General features: G+C 39.9%; 1 protein-coding gene across 1 annotated transcript; it reads right to left on the bottom strand.

Moving 5' to 3' along the window:
• Window positions 1–1952: 1952 nt before the first annotated feature.
• LOC119738862 (CMP-N-acetylneuraminate-poly-alpha-2,8-sialyltransferase-like) lies at window positions 1953–17442 on the bottom strand. The gene is made up of 7 exons (XM_038213835.1): window positions 17069–17442; window positions 10423–10545; window positions 8881–9031; window positions 6475–6590; window positions 5082–5171; window positions 3534–3784; window positions 1953–2380 (listed from the first exon to the last, which is right to left on the bottom strand). The coding sequence occupies exons 1-7, from the start codon at window positions 17149–17151 to the stop codon at window positions 2163–2165; spliced, it is 1032 nt and encodes a 343-aa protein (XP_038069763.1). The 5' UTR covers window positions 17152–17442; the 3' UTR covers window positions 1953–2162.
• Window positions 17443–21769: the final 4327 nt, after the last annotated feature.

Raw genomic sequence — 21769 nt, 5'->3', positions numbered from 1 at the left:
GTTTGTTTTTTACATGTAATTACTGGATTTATAAGTTTTAATATATCTTTTTAATTAATGATTGTATTTTTTATAACCCGTTCTTTGTCAAGGCCATTTTAATTTCACTCCTGAGGGATAATAAAGTTCAATCTTATCTTATCTTATCTTATCTTATCTTATCTTATCTTATAATCTTACCCATCCAGCATTAAATAGGATTACACAATAGATATCATTATACGCACAATGGAAAAGGTAAGATGGTTTCAGAGAAGGCTTGGACGTAAATTTCACAATGGACGTTAAAGAAGGTAATACAAGTTGGAAATGAAAATAATCAAGTATACATAGGCAATATAAATCCATTTACGGGATCGAATCTGAACAGGAAGCCAGTTTCCCTCTCAGGCGGTCAGGCCAGATCTACTTGTGGAGCGCTGCGGTCCAATTGTTCCGGTGTCCGACTCGCGTGTCGTGGTACGTGGGTTCGAACCCCGACGGGGAACATGGTGCTTGTGTTCTTGGGCAAGACACTTTACTACAATTGCCTCTCTCAACCCAGGAGTATAAAAGGGTACCAGTGAAGGTAGAGGCCAGAATGCGCTGATCTCAAGCTGCTGCAGAAACTGGTCTCAAGACCTGATGAACAGGGGTAATAAGAATTGTGAAGCGCTTTGAGACCTTTGGTATAAAGCGTATTTAAGCGCCACAATATTTTTATATTATTGTAATGAATGTACTTATTATTCAAATAATGGGCATTCTCTGCGGCTCAGTTCTAGTGGCGACCGGGCCTCTAATCCTCATTGTATCACACATTATTTTAAAAAAATAATAACATTTACCAACGAACCAAGAGAACAATAAGATCGAAAGAATGAATGCAAATCTATCGAAAAAAAATTCAAGCACCGATATGGCAAAAAAAAACCCTGAGAGTCAGGAACATTAAATTAACCTTCTTTTTCAAATTAAATCTTGATACTTATATACTATATATGATAATATATAGGCCTAATAGCACTTTGACTTCTGAATTTATTGCTTTAGAACTGTACAATATATCGCAAAATCAATCATAGATTACCCCAAGCAGAATTTGTTTATGAATTGAAATGTATGATCACATGCATTGTGGTGTTTCAGAAAATAAGCGGCCATCTTTTTCTTAAATACTAAATCTGGTAGTGTTCATCTCGTGAACATATACATGTAATGCTCTGTGAGGTAAGATCGTCTCAGATGTGTACGCATCACGAGGACTGAGCTCACTGACAGGAGCTAGCAGACTATAGCCATGAAGATCTGGCAAGAAACCATAGATTAGAAGCTATCACACAGTCCCTGGACTGGTGGACACGGCTTTAGGTATGGTCAATGTTCTTTAGTCCCAGAATATGAAATTGATGAAACCATAGTTCCCCCCCCCCCCAAATATTTACACGAGAGAAGATGAGGTGCTGTGGTCCAATGGTTACGATGTTCGACTCGTGTGCCGTGGTACATGAGTTCGAATCCTGACCGTGGGAACATGGTGCTTGTGCTCTTAAGCAAGACACTTTACCATTATTGCTTTGTCCTTCGGATGGGATGCAAAGCCGTAGTGCCGTGTGTTGTGTAATGCACGTTAAAGAACCCAGTTACACTTACCGCTAAGAGAAGAGGTTTGCCCCGGTGTTTCTAGCAGTGGCTGCAATATGCACCGCAGCACCTTGTAAATCCTTATAAAGGTGCTAGAATAATGGGTCTCATAGTTCTCATTATAACCTTGAGGGTTTGGGGAAAGCAGTGCCTTTACCCTCATTAAAGATGACGTAAAAAAAACAAAAAAACATTGACTTTATAATTTTTCCCTCAAAGTAAGAATTTCCTCTGAAAGTAACTAAACCATAAGCAAAGCAAAAAACACAAATATTAAGGTAAAATGACAAAACCAACTGCTCTCGAAGAATTACCCCAAGAGAAACAGATTTTGACAAGAGGTCCTTTAACACAAGTTGGCTTCCGTAAAACATTAATAAAAATATTTATATGTTTAAAAAATATTTAATTTTTTTTACAGATAAAACGAGTTGTAAAGTAAAATCATTGATAAAAAGCAAAACTGACATTATAACGGGAATGCCAAGTTGCTATATGTAGCTCTATATTAAATTTTGATATCCTATAATGGATATCTTCTATAAACAGTCTGAGTATTGCAATTTGATGATGCCCGAATTGTGCATTTTGAGCATATACCAGAACTCGCCGTGGAAGTTGTGTTTTGTAGACTGTGTGACGTTGTCGTGATAGTGATACGATACATTCCTGTTCGCCGGAGATTTCTCGAAAGGCCAGGCCCCGAACAGGTTGATGTGCTCACAAAACTCAAACGCTGCTGTCAACAAGTACAACCCTGCACGGAAAAACAAAGTAAAGATGGCAGCTTATCAACAGTGTATAGGGGTGCCCATCCGCCGAGCTCATGAATAAAAGTTATACCTTCAAAATATTCTATATTAGAGAGTGCTGAGAGCCATAAATTGAGGAATTGAGGAGATTATGGTAATGAACCTCTGGCCCGGACTTGGGGCTTCCAATTCTGGGCCTTTTGGATACAATTGGGCTCGAAAGTGGTGCTATTTAACCATGTTGTGGAGGCATCGTTTGTCATGATTGCTTCTTTTCCGCTTTGGGAAAAAAGGATCGTCTTCTTTGGGTGAGAATCCCTCGAAAAGTCAATGGTCAACCCACCAAAAAATGAAAAGAAAATTAAAGATGACATGTTGATCAACATTTTTTCTGTGCAGCTTAAATACCTTTGAAGTTCTGAGTATTCTAAAAAGAATTCTGAATATGAGCATTTAGCACTAGTGTCTATGGGAATTTTAATACAGGGGTGCACCCATACTAGGCCCACTGATCCAAATTTGGATGGCTCGTCGGCCATTACGAGATGTACAAGAGTGCAGACCAGGAAATCGGTCCAAAAGTACCTACGCCGGCCAAATCACGATTTGCATGCCTTCGAATTCTTCCGAATAAGAGCATTTTCTGGGCCATGAACTTGAGGGTTTGTAAAAAAAAAAAGAAGGGTGGAAGCCGTGTACAGGACTGTGAGCTTGTATTTCTGTGAAATTTGGATCATGATTAGGCCCTAAAAAGGCTCTTTTCAATTGTGGCTTTTGTTGTGTCAATTGTCACAGTGTGAAAAGCTATCAGGTGGGGGGAAGACATTTCACCATGAAAAGTGGCGCAAGTCTCCAAATAGACCCTTTCATAAAATTGGTCACTGCTCAGTGAATGTAAGGACATGATCAGGATGTCATTTTAAAGAGGAGATTCAACCCTAACAGAGGTTATCGCCCTGTGATTCACATGTGCCCTACTTCTGTTCCAATTAGCAATAACATCTCGGTTTCGGGTTTTTTTTTTATCCACTCTGTAGAACGGAATCGGGCATGTGTGTGTGCGGTAAACGTTGCGGTCTCCGCAACTGTGAAAAAAAACGTTCTGGTGATCTGGTGAACCGCGGTAAACTCGGAAAGGCGTGCGGCGGGAAATGTTACCTGTGGTTGGTAATTTCCTCGTGTTCAGAATCGGTTGCCATAGCGACTTGACAGCCAAGAAGTGCCTCGGGTCTCCGTAGACCGGTGTCATCAAATCCCCTCCACTTAATGTCTCGGCTACCCTCAGCGATATCTTCTGAAACCCACTGATCCCGAACGCAGGGAGCATGAGGAGGCTCCCCTGGCCCCGGAACTGCTCCATCTTCGCCTTGAAGGCTTTGATGTTTGCTTTGGACTGCAGGGACCCAAACCTGGCGAATCAATAATTGACATGGTTATTTTCGTTATGAACTTCTCTATAACAAATTATTATTAGAAATACTTTTTAATGCACCGGGATAAGAACACCATATCATAAAGATCACTCTGTAGATGTTTGGAGTGGGTCACGACAAGTTCTGAAAATAATATGACAATCACCAATCACCGATGCAAGTTATTCATATGAAACTTTGGATTTTTTTTTAGGGTGGGGGGACGGCAGATTCTAAAATAAAGTAGGCCTTTACTAATCTCCTTGATCTAAACCCATACAAGATGTATGTGTATAAATCTTGAGGCGTTTCTTTTACAAAAAAAAGTACACTGCAAAGCCTTTTCACATACCCAATGGGTGTAGGCCTATTTTAAACAAGTTATAAACGCCATTTACTACAGTACAAAAAAACTAGGTTAACTTTTGAGTCAGATTCGTTGTTCAGATATCCATGAAGGCCTACCAAGCCAGTAGAAGGTTTTGCAGCTTCCTTTAACTGAAATTTGACTTTTGAGGAATAACAAATGTTATACAGGGTGAGTAAAAAAAAAAGCGGAACCCAAACCCCAAAAATTACATTTCATATTAAAAAAACAAAACATGTAGCACCAAACATAATAACGACTGGAAAGCCAATTTCATAAGCTACTTTTAGAAGAAAAATAATATTGAAATTGCTCAATCCGTTCAAAGAATATCACCATTTAAACGCAATGACCCTGTTTCGTCCCAAAAAAACCTCAGTTTAGTGTGTATTCTGACTGTTTTGAACAACAAAGAAAATGACACAGAATACTTGTTGCAACAACTGTCAACAACTGAAGTGCACAATATCTTTATTAACAAACCTGGTTAGGCAAACAATATGATTTATAAAATCTAACTTTTTTTTTTAAAGACGGGCCTCCAAACGGACTTTGTTGAATATTTTTAACTTTTAAACTGAGGTTTTATTGCTGGTGATGTTTAAAGACAATTGTGACGACGATTCTTGAATTCGCATTTTTGGACGAAAGAGGTTTCAAGGTCATTGTATTTAAAGGGTGATCCCCCTATTCTTTGAACGGATTGAGCAATTTCAGCATTTTTTTCATCTAAAAGTAGCTTATGAAATTGGCTTTCCAGTCATTATACATATTTTTTAAATATATGAAATATAATTTTGGGGCTTTGGGTTCCGCCTTTTGACTCACCCTGTATGTAGGCCTACATTCCGTTTTAAGTTGTATAAATACCTGTTTACGAGATGTTTTCAACGTAAACGGAATGTATAAAATGAATAAAATGTGTACCTATTTCGGACGTAAGTAGGGTTTAGCGTGGTGAGATTCGTCTTGCGACCAACGTCTGCTTTGAAACCGCTAACCGTAGCCACGTTGAATCTGGCAACAAAATAAGAACGTTTTTGAAACTGATTGCTAATCAAACGTATTATAAAACGTCCCGACCTTAAAAAAAATAACCAAACTTAACCACTGTCAGGACTGTTTCACTCTTTTTCTTGACCAGCTGAATAATCAACGGTAATATAATTATTGTCAATGAAATGTTGTTCTAGTTTTCAAAATGTAGAAAATGTAAAGCTTGCCTATAAGACAAGTCGCCATAATAATGGTACGAACCCCCACCCCCCCCCCGGCGAACAATTGCCCCCATCCCCCACCCCCATCGGCAAAGACCATAAAATAACTACAATCGTGTTTTTTTTCTTTGTGGTGTGCCCCCTAGAAGCCACTTCCCCCCCCCCCATACCCATAGCTGGCGACGGTGCTGGGCCTTGCACACAAAATGCTTTTGCCATCGGTTACTACATTACTGTTTTTATTGGACATCCCTTATCATATTCAAAGCAATAATGTAATAAATGGGAGATGATGTTAGCGTAATATAAGTATCTGATAAGATTTGAAGGTTTGCATGGTGAAGATAGCAACAAGGTAAAGTTTACGGTTGCATCATGCAACGTAGGTTGTGAGGTTCTGAAAGGAACCAGGGAAACTCAACGTCTCCTGACGAGGGGCAGACTATGGTCGAGTTCCCCAGGCCGGCTCTTTCTCGAACCTAACAAAATAGATTTGTTATGGTGCTACTGTAAACTTTATCTTGTCTGTTGACCAATGTATCTACAGGGTGAGTAAAAAAAAAACCCGAAACCCAAATGTCGGGAACATTGTTTCAGTGAAGTTTTGCATATAGCATTTTCAAAATCTAGGATATGAAAGCCCAATTCATAAGCTTTCTTTTAGTACAAGAATCATTCAAATCACTTATGTACTTTTCCAGTTACGGAATTTCAAACACAACCACCGTTTTATTGTTCCGTCCACGGATCACACACAAGGTGTGCGTTCTTTCAGAAAATTGAGAACAATTTACATGCAACCTATATGTGATTGTTTTCATTTTGCTGAAAGAACACTTTACCTTTTTGTGATCCGTGGACAGAATTGTAAAACGGTGGTTGTTTTTAAAATTCCGTAACATGAAAAGTACATTAGTGATTTGAATGATTCTTGTACTAAAAGAAAGCTTATGAATTGGGCTTTAATATCCTAGATTTTGAAAGTGCTACATGCAGAACTTCACTAAAACAATGGTCCCGACATTTGGGTTTCGTTTTTTTTACTCACCCTGTAGAGTGCGTTGAGACATTTTTTTCTGGTCAGAATAATTTCGATAACCTACCTAATGACAAATTCTGCTTTGTCGATCTCGTGGCCACAGCCTGACCCAAGTAGAATCCCACTGGACCCGACAATCGAGCACGTTTGGAACCGTCTGTCAGACCGTACAATGGGTGTCTAAAACAGCAATACACACAGAACAAAAAAAGGCATTCAATTTGCCCTTTCATCACTTGTGTGCAGGGTCAAAGACGCCCAAAATAGGAAAACAGTAGGCTTTTTTCGTAAAAAAAAATACCTACAAATTGGACATTCGTTAGGGAAAAGAGTTTTGTTTAAGAGCATGCACGAAAACGCATCTTTAATCGGATCATTATTGTCCAATCGTAGTCTTTTTTACCAGTTTTACCCTAAAATAAACGCTACAGATAAGCACACACCGTGCGGAGAAATATGATAATCCCGACTGTAAAGATTTAAAGAACAAGTTGTCTTCGAAGATAGTTTTATGTGAAAGAAATCACTAATTATAGGAATATACCGCGTTTTTTCCCCTTCCACATTTTACCATTCTATTTTTATTCTGAATCTGATGAGAATGCCTCATCGACTAGGGAATTGATATTTTGCACAGCCACGAACATTATGTTCGGTCCAACTGTCCGTGTGTACTTGTTTTTTTTCTGTTTTGTGTTTGTCCGTCCAAGGCATCTTGCCACAAGCCTAGGCTTCCAGAAGATGCTCCACACATATATTTCGCCGTTTTCACCTTTTTGACAAACTCCATTAATTTATTTATGTACTTAATCGGTTTTCTCATGCTGGTATTGAAATAAATGTGAGTTTGAATTGAATTTCACTGAATTGACAAATTATGTTGCCATAAGCAACAAGGTCTGTTCAAGCTAACGGTCACACTCATCCATTCAAGGTATGAGTGAGGTGTGCTAATGAATGATCGATCGCTGAGTACGTGCGCTATATAATGCATACTGCATGTACGGTAATAATGACCTTTTTTTTGCAATTTCTTGTCTATTCGCCATTTTGTGCTTGATTTCGCCTTTATTATAATGTGCCTGCGTTATCACAGCACTTTCCATGTAAGCCTCGAATCCTTATTCTGGCATCCTGACTCGTGCGCAAAAAAAACACAAACATTCTTGTTTACCTGTGAAATACGCTATAGCTACCTGTGTTTTATGTTTTCAGGGCATATTATGATCATTTGCTTTTCATGCCTTTTGTTCTTTTCCCAATAATAACTCCACTCGAAATCCAAAGAAGAATGTTCAAAAACCTAAACTGTTGAAGTTTCAGCTCAGTGGATATTGTACACCTTTCGAGAAAACAATGCCATGATGCCTACAACATTTTGATCACGAAACACAATTTCGTCGATAGAACTCTTTATTTCACAAAAGAAAAAACAAACAATTGACTGATTGGAAATCACCCACATTAATTCATTTTTTCTCGATTTCTTCTAAATGACAGCAAGCCAGACGAAATAATTCCACAGGTTGTTTAGTTTCAGTAATCTCAGTAAGCTTTTTGATACGATCCACGAGCGAGTTATATTTTGGATGAATGGATATGATCCTGTATTCCACTCTTGTTTCTCTCTTGTTTTATCTTATATTAATTATGGGATATTAGCTCAACAGATTGTTGATTTTACAGAAAAAAAACCTTAGAATTATCCATTTTGCTGATTTTCGCACTCATTCCGACCCTCTTTTCTTGCAACACAATACTTTAAAAATTCAAGATATTTACAATCTCCAAACCGGCTCTTTCATGTTTCAATTCATTAATAAGGACCTCCCTAGTGTCTTTGATTTTTTATTTTTTTTTAATGTAGAGGTCCACACCCATACCCATCAAACTAGACAAGCCTCTCAGTTTCATATCCCCGATACTCGCACATATTTTGCCCAAAAATCAATCAGATACTGTAGCCCTAAATACTGGAACTCCCTCCTAGCCCCTAATCTTAGCTGTTCCGAAACTGTGTTTGCTTTCAAGAAAAAGCTCAAAATGCCCTTTGTTCTAAGTATTCTTGGCCTAGTTATTATCTAATTAAAATTATTTGTCTACCTCCCCTTTGTATTTAATTCCATGTTGAATTTGTTTTCTCCGTCTTTGTGTTCTGTCTCTCTGTGTATTACATTGTAAACGTTCTTGTATTGTGTGTTATGTAACTTTACTATGTAACAATAGGGGACCCATACCTCACAAGCCCTGCTTCGAAATGTGGTCCCCTCCGCTACGTCACCAGTTTTCTTTAAAAGAGAGTCTTTCTTTAGTCTTTAGTATCCTTATATTATTATTGCTCTCGCTCAATGTATTTATTTACTTATTGTTGTGTCAAAGTGGAAACAAACCAAACTTGAACTTGAACTTGAAATTAAAATCACAACACATATTTATTAAATCGCTAGTAATTCACAGTCGCAACACTCACCTCCGGCAGACTGCTCCAGAGTGATTCTGATACATTCTGTGGTCGGCCGCTTCCGTAAAACGGCAGACTGTCTCCAACTTTAATATATGCTTTTGTCAGGTAAAAGGGATACGTTTTACCTTCTCTCCACAGCGCTGATACTAGGTACTGTCTGCAATTATTCAAAACAAACACTGAATTTAAAGGCAAACAGGATCATTTTGCATTTATCCCCAAAGTTAAACGTACCGAATTATTAGCAAAGACCTTACTTGCATTAAAGATCGTATACTGGTACTAATCACCCCGTGAAATTATTTCGTCTGGCTTGCTGTCATTTAGAAGACATCAAGAAAGTGTGTATTGGTGATTTCCAAAGAAATGAAGAGTTGTGCAGACGACATCGTGTTTTGTGATCAAAAGGTTGCGTATTATGGTTTTCACTGTTTTCTTGAAAAGTGTAACATCCACTCACAGAGAGCTGAAACTTCAACAGGTTATAGGCTTTGAACGTTCTTCTACGGATTTTGAGTGGTGTTGTCATAGGAAACGAACAAAATGCATGAACAGCAAATGATCATAATAATTATATGGCTGTAATATTGCACGCTATGCTGTAATATTGCACGCAAAATTATGTCAGAACACTGAACAAAAAGTTGGGTGAAACACTACAGGCAGTGTTATTTGCCAAACATTTTGTGTGGCTGTAATATTGCACGCTATGCTGTAATATTGCACGCAAAATTATGTCAGAACACTGAACAAAAAGTTGGGTGAAACACTACAGGCAGTGTTATTTGCCAAACATTTTGTGTGAATTATATGGCTGTAATATTGCACGCTATGCTGTAATATTGCACGCAAAATTATGTCAGAACACTGAACAAAAAGTTGGGTGAAACACTACAGGCAGTGTTATTTGCCAAACATTTTGTGTGAATTTTTCCTTTCACTAAAGTTTCAGAGGGTTCCATGCATATTGGATTTTTTTTGAAATGCACTTATACATGTTCCTCTTAACATATTTTCAATCTTCATTTTGACATTTTCAAGTAGTCTTTGAGTCTTTTGTTATAGTTTTTATGCTAATGAAATTTCCATATTCATTAGCAAAAAAAATCATGATGTCATTCAAGGCAGAAAGTTCACTTTTATACAACTGCTTTACAGAATCAGAGATGGGTAGGATGTTTAAATTTTTGCTGCGGCAATTTTCATGCTTGTTGTAGTGAATCATTGTTGTTCCAGTACATGCCAACTGATCAATGATTAAGCGTTATTAACAAAATGTTTTCGTTGGGCAAATTTTCCAGTTCACAATTTTAACAGAAAAGCAATTGAAGAGTGTGTGCCTAAAGTGAAATCACGGCAACAGCGCCCTCTGTTGTCTGGAAAACCAAGAAAAGTGTGTGTTTAAAAAAGGGCACTTTTCCCTCCCAAAAGCACGGGAATTTCTCATAGTTTTCATACATTTCAGGGGAATAGAAATATGCATAAATATACATTCCAGTGTAAATTCAATGCATGTGGTGTTTTTTTTAAGTTAACCGTAATACGCACCTAAATGTGTCGAGCTCCTGTTGATTGCCTGACCATGACTTTAAAAGCGTTGCATTCAGTTTACCAACTGCCGCCATTAACTCAGGAGTAGTAAATCTAGACCCATATCTCGCTTGAAATAAGCTGAAAGATACAATAATTGTTTTATTGATTACATTTCTTTACCCAAGGTATGCCCATAATGCCCAAACCGCAAAGAAAGGGTTTCCATGCATTTGGGCCCTATATAGGCCTACATAACAAAGTTGTCAAGCTGCTAAAGCAAGAAATTCATATAGGAAAAAAGTGCTTTGGTGGCAAAGACTATAGGACCATTATAACAGATACTTTGAAAATATTTACAAGAAAAACAGCTTTAAAGATGGGGCAGGCTGACGTCTATTAATTTGCACATCAGTTTTCATCGGCCATGAGTTACCATCCAGCACTCCAGGACCAGAGTTGCTGACTCGAGTCATGTGACTTGGACTCGAGTCGGACTGGAGTCGCTATTTTTGTGATTTGTGACTTGACTTGTAAATACCAACTTTGACTTGTGACTTGACTTGGACTTGTAAACAATGACTTGTGACTTGACTTGGGATTGCAAAAAATGACTTGTTACCAACCCAAGTCAGACGCTACTCGAGCGACCCAATACACTTTAATTAAGCTATTATACTTTTAATTAGCTATCGGTTTACGCCTTACGTGCATTAAAAAACGGACTTTGGCTTGCGAGGTTTCTACTTCGCCCAGCTGCAGCTGTAGATCATATCAGTGAGCTGAGCTGTTACGTTGCGTAATGCCTGCCTGCACTTCTGGTTGGTAAATAAGAACAGCCTCCCCAGACTCTTTCCTCTTGCTATGAGGGTGCTGTCTGTTCCTGCTACTATAGCTCCCCCATCGAACGTGTATTCAGTCATGGAGGAATACTTATGAGGCCACACACCAAAGTTGAGTGATACTATGCTATCAAATCTTGTTTATTTGAAGTGTAACAGTTTGTACATGAAAAAATAGATTTTTTTCAATTGAAGTCGCCCAACACAAGGCCCAAAAAGGCCACTCAAGGTGTTTATAAATGCAGTTTATAGTTGCAGCGAGAAGGTTTCATTCCAGAAAATAGACCTCAGTGACTGAATCCAGTAAAATGAATAGTTCCCACTAGTTTCAAAAGTTTTCAATAAGACTGTCACAACAAACCACAGTTTTCAATGACCAAGTCTCTTGCTTAATGTAATGGTTGAACAAACTTTGAAAGGAACCTTTCATGAAAAGAAAGCAGGCCTTTGTCAATTGCACGTAAAATACCGGATAGCCTAACCCATTGGTCGGCATTATTGAGCAAAATTTACCGTGTGGAAGTGTAAAACTCGTATTTTGTTATTACACAAGTGATGCGTAATAATGTTTTGGGGTTTAAATCAATTTTTGTTTAAAAATGTACTCAATTATTTTACCCAATAACTTTACTCAACAAAAAATTACACTATGTATTTTTAGAGTGGGTGGGCGGGATATAGGGATTTGAGTAGGGGTTAGGATGGGGATGTGTAGGAGTGGGTAAGGAGGGATGGGGAGGATAGGGTAAGTGGGTGCAGGGGGAAGGAGATAAGGATTGGAGTTTGGGTGGGGTTGGGGTGGGGGGCGGGTGGGGGATGGGGTAAGGTTTGGGGCATGTGGTGATGGTGCTGTGTCTACATGTACATGTATACCCATTCTTGTTCTGCATTTGTGGCGACTAAACAAGAGTTCTCCCAAACGTCGCAAGAAGTGAACGGCGGCATTCAAAAAGTAGCCCTATACACCTGACCACGACGTTTGAAAAATCGTGAACCATGGTCAGAAGTGGTGGAGCCACAATGCTACAAAAGTGAACGCCGTGATCACAACTGCCTATGAAGACTGCAATTATTAAGTTGTCCTTTATGGATCATCAGCCGGTCTCTCCAATATGGCTTCAATCTGCGGCTTCCTGTACGCTATCCAGTCTTTGTAGATCGCCGGTCTTCATACCAAGATGGCGAGCCTAGGCCCGCTGTTGTTGTATTACATGTATTTACCTGGATGTAGAGGTCCCTTCCTGATATATCCATCGTTGAACTTGATGATCGTCGTATACCCAGCACAATGCACGGTATAAATTCATCAAGCCTAAACAGCCCGTCAATAGTAATATTAAGAGCACCCTTCGTTTTTTCCTCAACAAAACGTGCATCATGAATTTTTCAAAGCGAAACAGGATCAACTGCCAAATTTTTTTGCCGTCTTCGGGGCTTTTGTGCAAGCTTATACATGACTTGTATATCTATCATCGTTGTCTCGGGGAGGTCATTTTCATTATTAAAATGATGCAAGATATACATGGATATAGAATTCTGCGCGTATCATGTACCGCATACCGCATTGACTCCATTAACTCCGCATTGAACTACAGAATACGGTAGCCGTGACAAAGTCCAAGTGCCCTTTGACCGGTGTCATATCATATCATATGAAAATCCGATTCCTATGAAAATCGGACTCCTTTTCCCTATTATTGGTTAATCCCTCGCACGTGACAGGTCAGTCTCCAGTCTCCTATAGGCCTATAGGCTATTATCATACTTACGCATGCGCAATACTACCAACAAGTCCATATTTCATGGAGTCTGATATTCACGCTACACCGGATTTCAAGTCGGCATTTTGAATTTGTTTGTTTGCTTTATCTTGGCCCCAGCGCAACGGCTACCTCGTTCCCAGGGTCATACTCTTGAACCTCAATACATCAAGGCTGGTAGGGTAACTTGCTTCTTGTATTCCGATTCGATTCCCCGCATCATGTAAGCCTAAGGGATTTGAATCGTGTAGGCCTATACTTGGTGTTTTTTATTTCATTTGTCTTACCTTCAGTGCCAATTATTATGTCCAATCCTCCTTTCAAACAGTACTTTCCGTTTCTCTATTGTAATGCGTACTGCTCGACACCACGGAGACGAGGTTATCGCATCTCCACGCGCCCGGTCGAGCACACTGAACATTACTGCCCGGGTTACATTTTAATCCAAATGGCGTAAACTTTAAGCCAAGTATGTATATAGGGTGAAAACTGTAACGAAACTTGGGCTGCGCCGACCCAAATTATTTGGGTTAGAATTTCTGGGTCAATTTAACCAAGCTTGGGTTACTGACCAAATTTAGTTTTACCGACTAACTGATTGGGTTATTACATTTAACCCCAAGCTTGGGTCATGGCGCTATACTTGGGTTGTATTTACTTAGAACTTGGGGTCAATGTGTAAGCTTCGGTTATGAAGCTACACTTGAGCTGTATTTACTTAGAACTTGGGGTCAATTTAACCATATACCTAAGCAGGCGCGGATCCAGGGGTGGGCCGCGGGGGCACGTGCCCCCCGTCAAATTTAGTCCACAAAAAAAAAAAAAATGAATAAAACAGGGGGAAAAAGAGGGGGAGGAGAGAGAAAAGGAGGGAAGGAGGAGGGCAACCTTCTAACAAAAATACCGGCGCCGATATTAAACATCAGCGGCCTGCAAAAATTGTGTACTGGCCGTATGACACAGTACTGGGAACTCGAGAAGCTTCGAAATAAACTGCGATCCCACCGTACGTACTCCATACGTAACCCTGCATAGTATATCGGTTTATGAAATGCGATTCATTATGAGCGTATGTACCGGTACGAAAAACACGCTCGTGTCTGAGCGCGACATACACGTTGTACGCTGCTCTTTGGACCGCACTATTAGTAAAGGGGTGTGTTTTCGTAAGAACAATTTGCCAGCATTTCTTCCACGCGCTTTTAAGGAGTCTAAAACATGTCAGTTTCCGTAGAAAATTTCCGTAGAAAATCTTACCTTATTGATAAACTGAACATTTCAACTTGATACAAAACATTAGAAAGCATGCAAAAGTTTACAAACTAAGTCTATACAATTCCGTTTCAAAAATAAAATGCACGAAAACAATTATGCAGACGAAAATGGTTATCAAGTGAAAAACAGAAGAAACTTAAAGGAATCGCCTCAGATTGCACCACAGAGCATCCAATTATCAAAAAAATTCCCGGGGCCCTTAAGCGGGCCTTATGCAGTCGAAAATACCTGGTTATCAAGTGAAGAACAGAAGAAACTTAACTAGGCTTGTATTAAGAAATACAAGAGTACAATTTTAAACCAATGAACAAAAAATCAAAAAAACACATGGCGTTACCGCAAACCGAAGCGATAATGAAAAAAAAACCTGCAATCTTCACAACATTTTGCTGAAATGGGGCCGGAATCGCCTCAGATTGCACCACAGAGCATCTCTGGAATCAAAATTTTCCCGGGGCCCTTCAGTGGGCCCGCGCCCCGAACCTCACGCCATAAGACACTGCTCCGCGTTCGCATTAGTCCCTGGTCCCAGCGCATCGCCCGTTGCAACAGTTTACAATCTGAGTCAATACAATTCCTTTTTTTTTTAATACAATGCAAGAAATTATGAAGACGAAAATACATGGTTTGCACATTTGAAGTACACAGTAGCTTAACATTTGTAAAAACAAGAGTATATATTTTTTTTAAATCCTTATAAGCTTAACAACTTTTGCTCAAATAATTCAGGGGGAAAGGGGCCAGGAGTCGCCTCAGATTGCACCACAGAGCATCGAGAATCCAAAATTTCCCGGGGCCCTTAAGCGGGCCCCGGACCCCACGCCGTAAGGGCTTCGCGCTCCGCGCTCGCATTATTACTCGGAGCAAAATGCTCAAAAAGTGTGCCCCCCGTCTAAAGAAATCCTGGATCCGCGCCTGCTAAGGTAGCACGGTTGGCCTATGACCGTGCTTGGGTTGTATTTACTTATTTCCATAGAACTTGGGGTCAATTTAACACAAAACGTTACCTCCTAATGATGCTATTCTGTACTTATATAATTACGACAACCATACGTCCCCTGATGGGTACTGTTGCCACATTATAGACCGGAGCTTCTGCCTGCCAATGAAATTTATCTCGGGTGCAGAAGCGAATCGTTCGTTTGGTTGATGTGGGCTCATCACTACAACCCTTTCGTTCACCCGTAGGTTTGTAGCCACCTGTTCAGACCAGTGGTCGATTTTTACAACATTACTGGTCGGTAGTACACTATTGGTAATTATTACATTACTGGTCGAAACTCCACCCTCAGTCCCGTTTCCATGGACATTGTTCCACCAGTTTGTTTGACTTGGTTGCTCCTGTCAGGGTGTTTGAGCGTGCAACCAGGCTGTCTGCTTCCTCTCACCCATACACTCTAGCTGTGCCGAGATGTGGAACAACAAAAGGCCTACTGTATAGCTGTTTCCCACGTGTTATATCTCTTTGGAACTCCTTATTATCCGTTTCTAGGGAATGAACAACGCATACGTGACGTACTTCCACCAGTGACTCTGCTCCACGAGCAGGGTCTGTGGTGGCTGACCCGGGTGCGTAATTTTTTTTTCCTAGGAGGGTTAGGGGCAATGTCATAAATAATTCAGTTTTTCCTTTGAATCATTGCAAGACTTAGGTTCTCGTTCTATTTTCCCCTTAATTAAAAATTATCTCAGTGATAAATTTGGAGAAGAAAAATAGCTAATGAAAATGAGCAGCGACGACGTGGATTCGAACCAGGGATCTTTGTATCCATAAGCTCATCTCGCTATCTACTAGGCTACTGTGTGGTAGCTCGACGACAACCGTTCTTTAAAATGCTTTAATGTATTGTAACTAGTTGAGTAACTAACAACAATGCTGTTGATGTCATTGTCCGTTCTCATGGATAAACATGAATTATTCATGACATTGCCCCTAACCCTCCTAGGAATAAAAATTACACGCACGGGACTGACCCGTGTCGACCCGGCCGGGTGAGCTAAACGAACGCACCCAATGTGTGCTGAGTTCTATGGGGTTGTACTGGTGTACGTAAGATCATAGGATATTGACGCTACAGGGTACCAGTCGAATCCGGAATTTTCGCGGCGCGCTTGGTCCATCTTGCTGATTTTCGATGGCGTTGGCACGTCGGCAGCCAAGTAAAGGGGTTGTCATTAATTTTGCAGTTGCGTCCATGGAAGAATAATGTTGGCTGATTGGGACGTGGGACTTTGGGAGTAGTTATTTTGTAGTGTTTACGCAGGGTGAATGTTATCTGTAGCAACCTTGTCTTTTCAGCAACCTTCATTGGCTTTTGTAAAACGACAAAATAGTCAATGGTTCGTTTACTGTTTTTGTTTTTGAGGAAATCCAAAACGGTAAAACGAAATAACGGTAGGCCTATGTACCGGGATTGAAGGTCTATATTTGGCCAAAGATTTCAGTGAAGCACTGTGCTCAGTGTCAGCAGTATACCTCGGAACCTGCAGCCTGAGGAAAAGTAAGCACAGCAGATACATCAGCACTGACGGTATGTAACCATTGCTCTATCGCCACGGTGTTCATCCGGCTAAATCCGCCCTATAACTAGGCTAGCATGCCGGAGAAATAGGCATTGAATAGGCAATCACACACCCTTTCGCTATGGTATTTCTGGATCTATGGACCCAAATGGAACGGGGTAAATTGAGAAATAGTCAGGCTTTAATGTAATATAGAATTTCATCGAAGAAAAAAAAATTGGCACTCTCTATATTCTATACTATAGTTATTGTTGTATTATTTACCTAAATGTAGAGGTCCGTTCCTGATATATCCGTCGTTGTTGACCGTCGTATCGGCCACAGCACAATGCACGGTATAAATTCATCAAGCCTAAACAACCCGTCAATGTTAGTATGAAGAGCACTCTTCGTTTTTTTCCTCAATGAAACGTACATCTTTTGAAATGACTTTCAAAGAGAAAGGGAATCTCCTTCCAAAACCTTTTGCCGCGCAGTCGGTGCCGCTTCCGTGCAAGCCTTATACCACAGAGCCAGGAAACATGCTTATACATTGTACATGCATGGCTATCATCGTTGTCATGCACATATACATGTATATGGAAACGTTTGCCAGTTTTTTCATGTCTCAGAAAATATTCTTGACCATACTGGCTGCACAGGGAGGTTGGCTGATATGGCAACCCTCATTATTGTACGTATCTGTACGGCGATACCATTCTCCACCATGGGTGAATGACCAGTGCTGGCGGCGACGAGATGTACATGTACATGTACATGTACATGTACATGTAAAACACTGAGCGTGGAAAAGGCCTATTGCATATTTAGATTTTCGAAATAAGTGTTACATATCCATCGGATTTTATACCCCCTTGTAACCCCTTTAGTTCTAAACGACACATATAATATAATTATGGAAGGATTCCTAATTTATTACTTAATAATATTAGCCATGTTATTGCAGGGAAAAAATCAGTTCGGCAAACAATGCTCTATAAGTACTTCCATCATGGGTTCCATTTTTTCCTGTTTAACATGGCTAATTAAAGCAATAAATTAGGAATCCTTCCATTATATAGGTGTCGTTTAGAACTAAAGGTGCTACACGGTACGGGGGTCAAGGCTTAAATCTGACGGATCTATTGTACGGATCTATTGTAACATAAAACTGAAAACGGGAGAACATGTAATTAACACACAACACGAAGTTCAATGGAATTATAACCAAAATAATCGCAATGAATGCGATTTCGGAAAAAACAGATAATCGAACAGAAAACAATTTCGGCAGATAGCCTCCTTACGTATTTGGTATATAAAATAATACAATAAACAGAACAACAAACGTGCATTCAGCAAGGCACAACGGAAGTTGGCCACGGGAGATCCGATTCAGTGGGTCGAATTTATAAAAACTAGCAAATGCTAGGAAGTTTACAGCAAAAAGTAAAAGCTTTACTTTGGAGTACAAAGCAAATGCTTGATTCCGTATGAATAAATGTTTTCCTTTACTGTTCAGCATTTACTAGACAACAGGTATAGCAAATGCTTCTTACTGTTGGATTGTTTTCATGGACGAATTGTTGAATAGGGTGTCTTTTGTGTGTACGAACTGCCACACACACGGAGGGTTTAAACGTAGGGTAATAGTCCAATTCAAGGTGATGCACAGTACATTGTACATTTGATCCTCAAATCCAGCAGAAATCATGACACTTTTCGCCAGTTGCAGAATACAGAAAGTATATTTTCATCATTCATAACAATTGTAAAGGTCCACAGTGTCCTGTAGACGTTACAATTGCATACAAATCACAGACATGTGTTAAAGCGGGTAAAATCATACCAACATTCAATGCACAAATAGTTTTGTGCATTGAAATATTAAAAAAAAATATAGTTTGCAAAGATTGGTGACCTAAACAACTTTTAAAAAAAGATTTCATTTTGTTCAGTCCCCAGGGTGCGGTTGGATAAAATGTATCCGTAATCATTCTATGCCGCACTGTACGCTAACACTTCTCATATCGTGAACAAAATGCGAAATTATCGTTTCTTCTAGTAATGAAAGTAATAGTACAAAAATATTTAAATTTCGCAAAGATGTTATTAAAAATACAGTGTATGGAATTATATGTAGTTTGTTAACGATTTGTGTTAATTTTGGGGCGATTAATATTAATAAATGCAGCAGTTTTTGCGCAGAAGTATGTGCTTTATATTTTCAAGGTTGCCCCAACCCAGCCTTGAAAAATGACCAGTAAATACTTGAAATCTGAAGCATTTGCTCCTTTTTATTCATACGGAATGAAGTAAACACTTCTAGTCTAGCAGTAGCTAACAAGTAAAAAGTAAATACTTTTAGCTTTCAGGAAATGCTTTCCAGTAAAAGCATTTGCTTAATTTTTATTCTTACAAATGTAAGTAAATGCTTGAAAATAGTAGTAAAAGCAAATGCTAGTTTTTCAATATGTCGGCCTAATTGATTTGTATCATGCACGTCTATACTTGGTGTTTTCATTTCATTAATGTCTTACGTCCATTGCCAATTATTATGTCCAACCCTCCTTTCAAACAGTTATTTTGCGTTTCTCTCAACATATTGTAATCACGGTGTACTGCTCGACGCCATGAGGACGATCGTTATCTCACATTGTTCCCATGCATGGCGTCGAGTACACTAAAAAAATTGCCCGCGGATTAAAATTTGAATCCAAATTAGGTAAACTTGCATTATGAATCGCCAGAATTAATAGGAAATATGACTTCACACCTCTTTTTTTTTTAATTATAGGGGCGTCATTGAAGGTTAAATTGTACAATACACAGTAAGTTGCTAATCCACGTAAGTGCTGGACATGGATTAGCCTAATAGTTATACACCTGTCACACTATTGTATCCGTTGTCATCACATTCCATACATGCCCACTCCATCCAAAAGCACCCAATTCCAGTTACTCACGTATGCAAGTAAATTCTCCTAGTATGCAACTAAATTCCCCAAGTATGTAACTATAGTTAGCAAGGTTTTTAGTAAGGTTTCATGAATAACAATTTAGGCCAAGTTCGCGCAAGGACTATAGTTGACCAATGGTTTACTAACGTTTGCCCGAACTCTGTCTAGTCGACGGTGGTTGACTATGCTAGTCGACTATTTGGAACCAGCCTACTGGGGTTGATTGCTTCGCTGGTAACCAATAGCTGCGCGCATTCATAACGCTAGCAGAGAGCCAGGACCCAGAAGTTTTGCGACGATATTTTGACCAGCGTTTGACTAGAGACGTTCGCACGTTGCTATTAGTGCGCAGACGTAAGCTACGTCACAAATCAACCACTAGTCGACTAATGGTCCTTGCCCGAACTTGGCCCTTAGTTGTCTACCCAATGGTAGACTACTAAGCATTTAAGTATCCTACTAAGGCCTAGTTGGCTGCTAATTTAGTAAGGTTTCATGATTATGACCCCAGGACTCACTGCACGATAGAACGAAGCAAATACAGATTCTTTTCTATAAATTGGCCTTTCAATGCTAGACTAATATGCACATTCGGTATGCCAGTGCTTGAATTATGACTGTATAAAAAAAGAAAGCGTACAAATAACGACTTTGAAAGGGATATTTCTATTATCACCATTTTGCACACTCCTTTTTTTTACGAATGGAAGAGGCACACAAACCATCGTGCGCAATCTTCTCAGGGCCGGCCCCCTCCGACCCACCCCCCCCCCTGGATGGGCCAACGTTCCCAATATCAAAGCGCGTAAAGAAATTTTCTATTGGATGAATTTCCCTTTTGAAGAATTGTAGAGTTCTATACAAAAATACATGTGTGTGTGTGTGTGTGATAATCGCTGCCACATCTACTGCAGCCATAGATATAGAATAAAAAAGTCTTCCCTGGTCTTTTTATTCTTTATCTATGACTGCAGCATGCACCGACGCGACGCTTCGCTCGTACGCGCGCGTAATCTGCAGTCTGGGTGCTAGACTTTTAACGTTGGGCATTGGCAGGAGGACAGATTTAACTAGGTATATGTGTCCTCCCGGACGGCACGACCCGGTGAATTATTTTGTCCGGGAGAAACTTACCAGGGGGACGCGTATTTTTTTTCCAGCATACATCGTATTTTAACCAATCACATCACGCACCCTACATGAATATCACGCTGTGTGGATGGAAGACACTTAGGTTCTCGGAGTGTTTTTCCTTCAATTAAACTCATCCCAACCAACAAAAAAATTGATGAAACATGAGTTCAAACCACAGATCTTGCGGTCATTCCACTATTCACTATAGGCCAGTGCACTGTGGCAGCTCGACGAAAGCCGTTCTTTGAAATGCTTCAATGTACATGCATGACTGAGTGACAGCGTTAACATCCAGAAGTGGACTTTGCTGAGTACCCGTGTAGATGTAGATGTAGATGTAGATGTAGAGCAATGGTGTGACGTTATTGTTATTTTCGTATGAATATAAACATCGTTTAGCTGAATAATCCTGATCATTGACGATATCTGCTGCAGATTAAAAAAAACGCGGGGGCTATACAAAATTACCTTTCACAACGGCACGATATGGGATACACCCGCACCAGACGAAACAACAACATTGAAAGCTTGATCCGCAACGGGGTTTCCGAGAGACTGACTCTCTCATGAAGTCCGACGCCTCATAGGTCCGACGCCTCATAAGTCCGAAATTTCGGACTTATGAGGCGTCGGACTTATGAGGCATACGATTTATTTATTCGGTCCGACGCCTCATAAGTCCAACGCCTCATAAGTCCGACGTCGGAAAAACGAAGCGTTCAAGGCGTCGGACCTATAGGCGTCGGAGCTATGAGGCGTCGGACTTATTATGCCTTTATTTGGTTCGGGATACGATTTTGTCGGACTTATGAGGCGTCGGACCTATGACGCGTCGGACTTATGAGTGGACTCCTTAATTTTTACATTTTTCCGCGGGTTTCTGCGCTGCGGG

This window comes from Patiria miniata, unplaced genomic scaffold (genome assembly GCF_015706575.1).
Source record: "Patiria miniata isolate m_02_andy unplaced genomic scaffold, ASM1570657v1 HiC_scaffold_3, whole genome shotgun sequence".
Lineage (NCBI taxonomy): Eukaryota > Metazoa > Echinodermata > Asteroidea > Valvatida > Asterinidae > Patiria > Patiria miniata.
The sequence above is the reverse complement of the archived record's forward strand: the minus strand, read 5'-3'. Positions and strand labels throughout refer to the sequence as shown.

What these genes read in the sequence shown, in the direction of transcription:
- LOC119738862 (XM_038213835.1), bottom strand. Translation starts at nt 17,151, where the DNA reads ATGAATTTATACCGTGCATTGTGCTGTGGCCGATACGACGGTCAACAA. An exon ending in TCTGGAGCAGTCTGCCGGAG is followed by an intron (nt 6,591 to 8,880) that starts GTGAGTGTTGCG and finishes TTGCTGTTTTAG; the next exon opens with ACACCCATTGTACGGTCTGA. An exon ending in AAAGCAGAATTTGTCATTAG is followed by an intron (nt 5,172 to 6,474) that starts GTAGGTTATCGA and finishes TTTTGTTGCCAG; the next exon opens with ATTCAACGTGGCTACGGTTA.